An 8,677-nucleotide genomic window follows, 5' to 3' on the forward strand; every position below is an offset into this window, starting at 1 on the left:
ACTTGCAATTGAATGGTGGCGCACGCTGCAAGTGCATTTAACATTCCGTAGAGGATCTCGAGTGTGTTTACCCCTTTTCCGGGGGTTTCTCCTGCTGAACGGATCGGGTGAAGTCGTCTTTTCAGGGCAGTGGCAATATCGAGGGCATTCAATTGTGTTTTAAGCGGTGATTTAGCGTTCAGCTACGTTTTGTTTGTATAAACTGTGGGCTAAATAGACCCCTAATTGGTCTGCCTTTAAGCAGAACTAGTAAATGTTAACTTACTCAAAGCATTATTCTTTAAAGCGCTGAAAAAAGTATTGCACATTTTAGTAGTTCATTAAAGTGGATTAGGTCCTACCTAAAATTAGCCGGTAATTCACCTATTTTAAAACGTGCATTCAATTATGACACGAATATTTTGCTTTTTGTTACACGCAAATATTTTTTATCCATGAAATGCTTTGCATAATTCAATTACTAAGCACAGACTGCCAGCTTAGCAGGCGGGATTATTTGCGCTTTGCACACAAGCCAAATTATAACAGCTTTTTATTAAATGGAAAGCAAAAATTAATGCTATTTGGCAGATGTTAAAAGATTTTTTTTGTGAATTTATGGTTTTACAAATTATTTCAATCTCCTACATAAAAACCGGTTCTTACAAATTTAAAATAGATGTATTTCATGTATTTTTACGAATATTTCGGTTCTATTATAGTTTATAGCTTGTTTTCCTCTGGACATCTAAATTGGTAAACAAAACCACTGTGGTATCTGTGGCATCGGTTGCAAGGGAATTACAAACAGCCATTAAATTGGATTGTTGACTGCATGCGTATCACTCATGCGACGCGTTGGCGGCAAACGATCGACCTCGACCCCGTTGGGATTGAACCCTAAACGGCTTACCAGCGGGGCTCAAGGCAACTGCTCGATGGACGGCGCAGCAGACACCATCTACACTGGACATCGGCCATAAATATCTTCACACTGCCACTTGGACAGCAGACTTTAAATGCACCAGGAGAAATCCATTTAACCATTTCATTGTACAATTTTCACAGTTATTCTTAATTAAATATTTTATCCAACAGTAATTGTTATTGTGAATCGGCTTATCGAAAAAACATTTATGTTTTTTTTTTTTAATACAGATATTCTACATACAAGTAAATGCGAATTCTTTAGAACCAGAGGAACTTATGTGGTTTTAATTTTAGATTTAGTCATTATTATTTTGCTTAAGTAATTATTCATTTTTGAATACATTATTAATTTATGTTATTATAAACTTATTATTAGTGATCAAATTTTTTTTCCAGTGCAGCATCGTTCATTGTCCAGTGTCCTTCGCAGGATGCCTCTGCAGCAGCAGTTGACTTTTGCCGCATTGGCGCTTGGCCCCTGGAGCATTTCCCCGGGTTTTTTATGCTCACAACTCAATTTGAAGCCAACTGGCAGAAGTGTGTGTCCGGGAGCCCAAGAGGAGAAGCTGGAGGACCCGGAGAGGCAGACGGAGCTGAAGGAGCACAAGGAGCCGGCTGAAGGAACAAAGGCAATATTAGAATTTGTTGCCGAGCCGTGCGGCTTTTCTGGCACTTCTCATTGTTTTTCCCACAGCATCCTTGTTGCTCCTTGTGGCTCCTTGTTGCTCTTGGCCGACAGCACGACAGCTTAACCCCAGCACAGCGTTTAAGCCGCACAAGTTTCGAAACAAATCCCGCCCAGATCCATAATTCTTTTCCGCACCTAAAGTGACAGAGATCTCGGCTTAGTGTACTACCGTTGCCGCTGCCTCTGCCGTTGCCATCTTAATGTTTAATTTTTATGCCAGCCCCATGAATATTGCAAGGCGCCAGGGAGCCACTGAGATTTGCCCCCAAATTCCCCAGGCTCGATATGAAAAATAGATAATAATTTTGGCCGCACGGGGAGGGGAAATCGCAGATAAATAATACAAAACGATGGGAGACACGTAACAAATTGTCAATTTATAAAGTGAAAGTTTTTGGCCGGCTAATGGATGCCAAAAGTTGAATAAATAATAAATTAACCGAATACTTTTGTGGCCATCCTCGAAAAACAAAGCAAAATGATCTGAGCTGGACAAAAAATGCGAGAATAATTCTCTGCGGAGCCATAGCTGTCATAAAAAATAAAAAAAACCGAAAATAGAAGGCTGGAAAACGTGAAAGGCGCAAGGAAAACCGCAGAGCAGGTGGCAGCGGGGGGTGGTGATTTTCCTTTGGGCGGCCATGGGGCAATAGCTTAAAATTAGCCATAAGCAAAATTACTGTAAAATGGTTTAAATGAGTGTAAGGGCAGAGGAATATAATAAGCCCGAGAGAAGCGCCTAATAAAAAGGCCAGCGCCGAGTGGTCCGCGAAACAAAGGTCGCGATGGGTGGGCGCCACATTGCCACATAGCCACCCGCCTCCCGCGGGGCGTGCTGTTAAATGAAGAATAAAGCAGCAAATACAAATACGAAATGTGCCTTGCAGCCTGCCCAAGGACAGTCATGAAAAAATTATAGTTACCACACAATGTTTAAAATTCGTTTTAGGATAAATAAAGAATTTTATTAAAAAAGGACTTTAGCTGTCGCCCATCAGTAGGTTTAAATAATTCCAAGCTTTTGATTTAAAAAAATATTTAATGACTGCGAATATAGAGAATATTTTTCAAAATACTAAAATGTAAACCATTTATGAACATATATATAAATAAATAAGATATAATAATTGTAACCATCTGAACTTTTAGCCAACAGAATAAGTGGATTTCAATATTTTGAAAATTTAGAAAATATTTTTAAAATAACAAATAAATAAATAAATAAAAAATAAAAATAACCTAGAATCAATGCAGTTATATTTCTATAATAGTGCGTATGTGTAATGCATATTAAGTGCATATTAAGAGTATAAAATGAAATTTTTCGAGAAATTCTCACTTGCTTCCCACTCCTTCCCATTATTCTAGCTTTATGAATTATCTTGAAATTGACTAAATTTCTATTTTTCTCCCCCCTGCTGTATGATGTTGTGTGTGTTGGAGTCTGATGGCAAACATATTTTATGAGTTTTATTGTTGCTGGTGCTTTCCTTGTCTCCTGGCGAGGCTGATAATAAAACTTGGCCGCTGGCAGGCAGCGCAGCCCGCTGGGAGCATAATCGAGCCTTTTACATTGGTCCTGGGTGTTGCCACATGTAGCTGTGTGGGTGCCAAGCGGGGCGAGTGTGTGTGCGTGGAAGTGTGTGAACGCAGCCTGATTTCGGGGTAAAAAGAGCAAGAAAAATATCAAAAACCAGCACGATTCTACGAATTTTACACACACTTTTGAATCTAATTAATTATTTAAAGATATTCGTTTGCAATTTAAAGTGGCGAAAGATAAATTCATCACTTTGTGGAAATTAAAAGCAAGAACAATGGAGTAACGCTACAGTCTTAATAAAAATCTATAAAATGTATGCTAATTATAAAGGGAATACATGTTTTTTATCAAGTAATTTCAAACTGAAATATTTTAAAAACATGCAACCCAAGTAGCAGGTAGACACACCCAATTGCACGGGTGCATTTCATGTAGTGCTGCCCCTGCACTCGACCATTTTATATGTTTTTCACTACTATTGCTGCCGTTCATGTTTTAACAAAATTGAAAATGCAGGAGTGCAGCTGCAGCAGCAGCTGCTGTAAGGACTCACCTTAAATACCCAAAGGGACTTTGACAAGCCTCATTAAGGCTACATCGGCAGTGTGCAGTAATAAGGATTGTTATAAAATAATGCTGGCTCAAATTCAGCTCCCTTGTCTGCCCAAGTACAGATAATATCGTGCACTTATGCTGCTTAATATGCTTTTTGCTCACGCAATTTTTTCCCCAAACAGGTTGAGGGGATGAAATGCTTTAAGGCGTTGGAAAAAAGGACCTGCAACAGGATTGACAACGGCATGAGCATATTCAAATTGCTTTCGGGCAGCTAATAAAAAGCTTGTAATCAAGTGGGACGGCAGTGGAGCTGCCGGGGCGAGTGTGTAGCAAACTTTTAGCTTCAGAGTCAACTCACAAACTTGGACATGGCAGGCAAAAAAAAAAATAGAAGTAAAATAAAAAAAAAAATAAAAAAAAGGGGAAATATGCCACTAGGATATGCATGAGCGGCAGCTTATGCACAGCATAGCTCATGAGTTTTGCATGGAGCAGTCCAGTTGATAGTTTGTTGCAGGACGAGATGGAAAAGCATTTGGAGAAGGAGCTGAGCAGAGTGGGGCAGAGCCGAGCAGGCGGCTCTTTGCACTTATCCGAGTGCACAAAGCAGCTAAGCAAAACACTCGTTGCAGCCAACTTAAGGCTAATTTAAGTGACTGAATCTGTATCTATCCGAGTGAGTGGCTGTGAGTGTGCAGAGTGCGTAGCTCTCACTCGCTCCTCCTCAAGGACTCCGGGACCTCCGACCTTTTCACCTCCGGCCCGGCAGCCTGGACTCTCCAAGGAGCCGCTCCGACTTTTACCTGGCCCAAAGTGTCCCGGGTTAAGCTGCTCGCCTGCCTTTTCCGTTCAGCTTGCCATCATCAATGAAAATGCTCGTAAATTATGCAAGCCTAGGAAAATAAGCTGCACTCAAGTGCGTTTCCTTCCTCGCCTTAAGAGTCCTCATCCTTCTGTTCGGTGCCAGCACTTTTGCCCCTGCTGAACGGGGCGTATGCGTGATATCCAATTAAATTACATAATGGCAACGCAACGCGCTATGATGGCAGCGCCTGCATTATATCTTTGTATTCTGTCTTAAGGTTTAATTCCCTCTTCAACTGGTTATTCCCTGAAAATTCGCAGTCTTCAATAATTATTGGGTTGTGAGTGTTGTGCCAATAAATACACACCTGGAAAACCTCCAAGGATTTTCGTGGGAAACAAGTAGTGGAACTGCACTCGAAAAAAATTTGAACAAATAATCTATAAATTTATGTATATGTATACAAATATATTTATAGATGTAGATGATGCATACAGATGGGTTGCATAGGCTTTATACGGCCATTTATCACAGCAGATCTTATGGTCTTCGCGGTCACCATACAGGCAGTTATGCATTTCGATCGGGCTCTCACCAAGTTTCAAGTCCCTGATCATGCACCACAACCAAATGCACGGGTAAATAGTTTTTTTGCAGAATAACATTTGTATTAACACAATCTCCCCTTCTCAATAGAGTGAAAATGTGTCCTTTGCCGCCTTTGACATTAATTGGGTAGATGCGGACTCACGTTTCTGCAAGATGGTTATACTACTTATCGCGTTTAGAGCTCCAGAACCAGTGTGTCTCAAGGCAACATCATTTGTGAATGTGTCTATTGAGACCATGAGCACCGTGAGTTTTTTGGGGCGTCACATGACTTGGATTAACCTGGTTTTCCCTTACAGTACATGAAAATTACTTATAGGTTCTTTTGCGCAGCTAGTAATGAAAACTTTCACTATAACATAACATTTTTTTTTTAAAGACATTAATTTTGTTTATGAATAAAAAAAACTTTTGAACTTTTTTATAACTTTCATTACTTCTAAATAAACTTTAAAGATCAAATATTTTTTGTTAGGTTTTGTAGGCTAAAAATAAAATACTTTGGCTTATTAGATATTTATAGCCAAAACCTGGTAAGTCATTCTCGATTGAAAAATACACATGACTTAGGAAAAGCACAGACTAGATGACAGGGCACATATATGTATGTACACTTAAAGATACAGTTTGAGATGAACTATTATATTTATATCTTGAATATACCTTTTTTCCTAATTTTATTCAACAAATTTTAAAAATTCATAGGCTAAGTTTGAATGAGCTTGTAAATATTTTTCAGAAACTTCATGGTTATCTATACTGCCTTAGGCTCAGTGCAGGTAATTGATTTTTTTGAATTCAATGACTAAAAACTGATAGGACTATAAAAACCCGTTCACTTTATTTCTTAGCACAAGTTCGGAGTTGAGTTCTATACGAAATGGTCATTAAAGTATTTAGGAAGGCTGATCGCAAAAAGCCAAAAGCGGCATATCTTGAGGTCAATGATTTTTTAAGGCTGCCGGTGATCTTCTACAACTCTGTTGGCCTGGATCCCTACGAGTCCACTAATCCCGAAAAGAAGCCCGGAATCCTGTTCCACATGTATTTCGCCTTTCAAATATCCAACATGACCTTCGTTCTCGCCATGGAGATCCTTTTTGTGGTAGTTTCCTTCCGAAACAACGAGAACTTCCTGGACTCCTGCATGGTGATGAGTTATATTGGTTTTGTCACCGTCGGCGGCTTGAAGTTCGTCTCGGTGCTAATACGTAAGAGAAAGATGAGCAATCTGGTGAGGCAGCTGGAGTCCTTCTTTCCGGAGCCCAAGGATCACGAGAAGTATTCGGTGAAGTTCTTTTTGAAGAAATGTCATCGATACACAAAGGGATTCGGCGGACTGTACACTACCTTGGTGGTGGTCTATAACCTTTTTGCCCTCTCCCAGTACAGCATTCTGCACCTGCTGGACTCGCCGAATGCCAAGCAAGTCCTGCCCTACGTGGACATGGCCCCTTGGGACTACCAGGCCAACTGGCGATTCTACTTGACCTACCTTTCCCAATCGATGGCTGGGTACATGGCCACGTGCGGTCATATTTCCGGTGATCTGATGATCTTTGCCGTGGCCATGCAAGTCATTATGCACTTCAATCGCCTGGCTCGGGCTCTCAAGGAGTTCCAGGTGCAAGCCAGCTCAGGATCCAAGGAGGGAGCCGACGAAGACCTCAGGGAGCTGCGGCACCTGATCTCTTATCACAACGAAGTTCTTGGGTTAATACTTAGTATACTTCTATATTTAAAAACATTTTCTATTTTACAATTATTTTCTTTAGTGTTAAATGAATCTTAAAACCTCCACAGGCTCACCGATGTGATGAACGAGGTCTTTGGCATTCCGCTTCTTCTGAATTTTGCCGCATCCTCGCTGCTAGTTTGTTTTGTGGGTTTCCAGATGACCGTTGGCATTAGTCCCGAACAGTTTATAAAGCTCATGCTGATCCTGGTATCGGCGCTGGTGGAGATATATCTGCTCTGTTCCTTTAGTCAAATGCTGATCGATGCGGTTTGTTGACTATAATGATTTTATACAGGGTAATATAATATATCTTATCTTATCAGAGTGAAAGTGTTTCCTTTGCTGCCTGGGACATGAATTGGACGAAAGCCGATACGCGATTTAGAAAAATGCTCATTTTTATTGCGCTCAGAGCTCAAAGACCTGTGTGCCTAAAAGCCACTGTTTTCCTAGACGTCTCTATTCAAACCATGAGTTCCGTGAGTTTTTATGGATTATATCTATAAAACAAATATAAATCTTTATTATTTCTACAGTTTTTGCAAATGTCCTACAAATTCTTCTGCGCCATTCGAACGATGTATCAGTAAACTTAACATTACGTTCAAGAAATAACTATCCCTTAGATGCACTTTAATGTTACCGACTAAATCATATTTTGTGAAGTAACTTAAAGTGTAAAATGTATTTTAAAATAGTATGAAATCATCACGAATTATAATCTCAATGGCTTGGGTTGACTTACTTGTTTTTTCGCTTTCAAACACAATATGATGGGAAACTTTTTAATTAGGCTGTCGTAGTTTACGCGACTTTCATAAGACTTTAATGATTAACGTGGAAAGTGTAATTTAGCCAGTAATCCTGTGAAAAAATAAACTATTTTTAATGCAGACTAAGGCGACTTTAAGCGACGTCACTGGGCTGTAAAGAAAATGGGGTGCAGTGCAGAGTTCAAAGCGGAAAAAAATGAGTACAACCAAAAGGAAAAGTTGCACAAGGTGAAATTCAGAAGAGGCTAAAACACTCGCAAACACATGCAGCAGCCCTCAACACACACACACAAAGATAAGGGCAAAAAGAAGGCGTGACACGGTCGAAAAACTTGAGCCCTGTTGAACTTTGGCCTTACCTTGGCCGTAAACTTGTCCCGGCGACTGGCTGGCAATTAGTACGCTTTTCACAGGGCCCGCGATGAGAAATACTAAGGCTAGTACAGATGGAAGGTAGTATATTTCATAAAATTAAAACTATGCAAACGATTTTTCCTGAAACACTATATTTTTCTTATAGAGGTACTTACCTAGAATTACTTTTAGTTGTCCAAAGTATTTGAAATTTGAACAAATAAACTAGAACTGCTGAATAAATTTTACTAAATCGTAGTTTATATATATGTAATAAAATTAAATTGTAGAACCATTTTAAAATGTTTTACTTATTTGTTTACAATTCCGTTTTATTTTCATGATTAATTTTTTGTTATGATATTGACATAAAGTTGAATAAAATCTTACATTTAATTATTAACTATTTGAACTACCATTAACTTATTGTTTATATGATCTTTCATTTTCGTTCTAAATGTAATAAAAAGATGACTAAAGCTTAAAATATTTTATTCGGCCAATATATACATTTTTTATTCTACCTCTGAAAGTTATTAAAAATGGTAATGCCTAAGTCTCTGCTTTTCCTTAACTTTATTACCCCCAAGTGTGTGTGCGAGTATCTGTGTGTGGGCGTGGCCATTTAATTCATTTTCAGGAGCAACAGAACCAGGAAGCAGCGAACACTGTCGCTTTTGCACACAATTTCTCATTCAGT

General features: G+C 39.2%; 1 protein-coding gene across 1 annotated transcript; it reads left to right on the plus strand.

Moving 5' to 3' along the window:
- The first annotated feature begins 5,992 nt into the window (after positions 1-5,992).
- On the plus strand, positions 5,993-7,440 carry LOC108023041 (odorant receptor 67a-like). The gene is made up of 4 exons (XM_017092285.1): positions 5,993-6,825; positions 6,916-7,117; positions 7,174-7,329; positions 7,387-7,440. The coding sequence occupies exons 1-4, from the start codon at positions 5,993-5,995 to the stop codon at positions 7,438-7,440; spliced, it is 1,245 nt and encodes a 414-aa protein (XP_016947774.1).
- Positions 7,441-8,677: the final 1,237 nt, after the last annotated feature.

This window comes from Drosophila biarmipes, chromosome 3R, assembly GCF_025231255.1.
Source record: "Drosophila biarmipes strain raj3 chromosome 3R, RU_DBia_V1.1, whole genome shotgun sequence".
Lineage (NCBI taxonomy): Eukaryota > Metazoa > Arthropoda > Insecta > Diptera > Drosophilidae > Drosophila > Drosophila biarmipes.

What these genes read in the sequence shown, in the direction of transcription:
- LOC108023041 (XM_017092285.1), top strand. Translation starts at nt 5,993, where the DNA reads ATGGTCATTAAAGTATTTAGGAAGGCTGATCGCAAAAAGCCAAAAGCG. An exon ending in TATCACAACGAAGTTCTTGG is followed by an intron (nt 6,826 to 6,915) that starts GTTAATACTTAG and finishes AAACCTCCACAG; the next exon opens with GCTCACCGATGTGATGAACG. An exon ending in GTCAAATGCTGATCGATGCG is followed by an intron (nt 7,118 to 7,173) that starts GTTTGTTGACTA and finishes TTATCTTATCAG; the next exon opens with AGTGAAAGTGTTTCCTTTGC.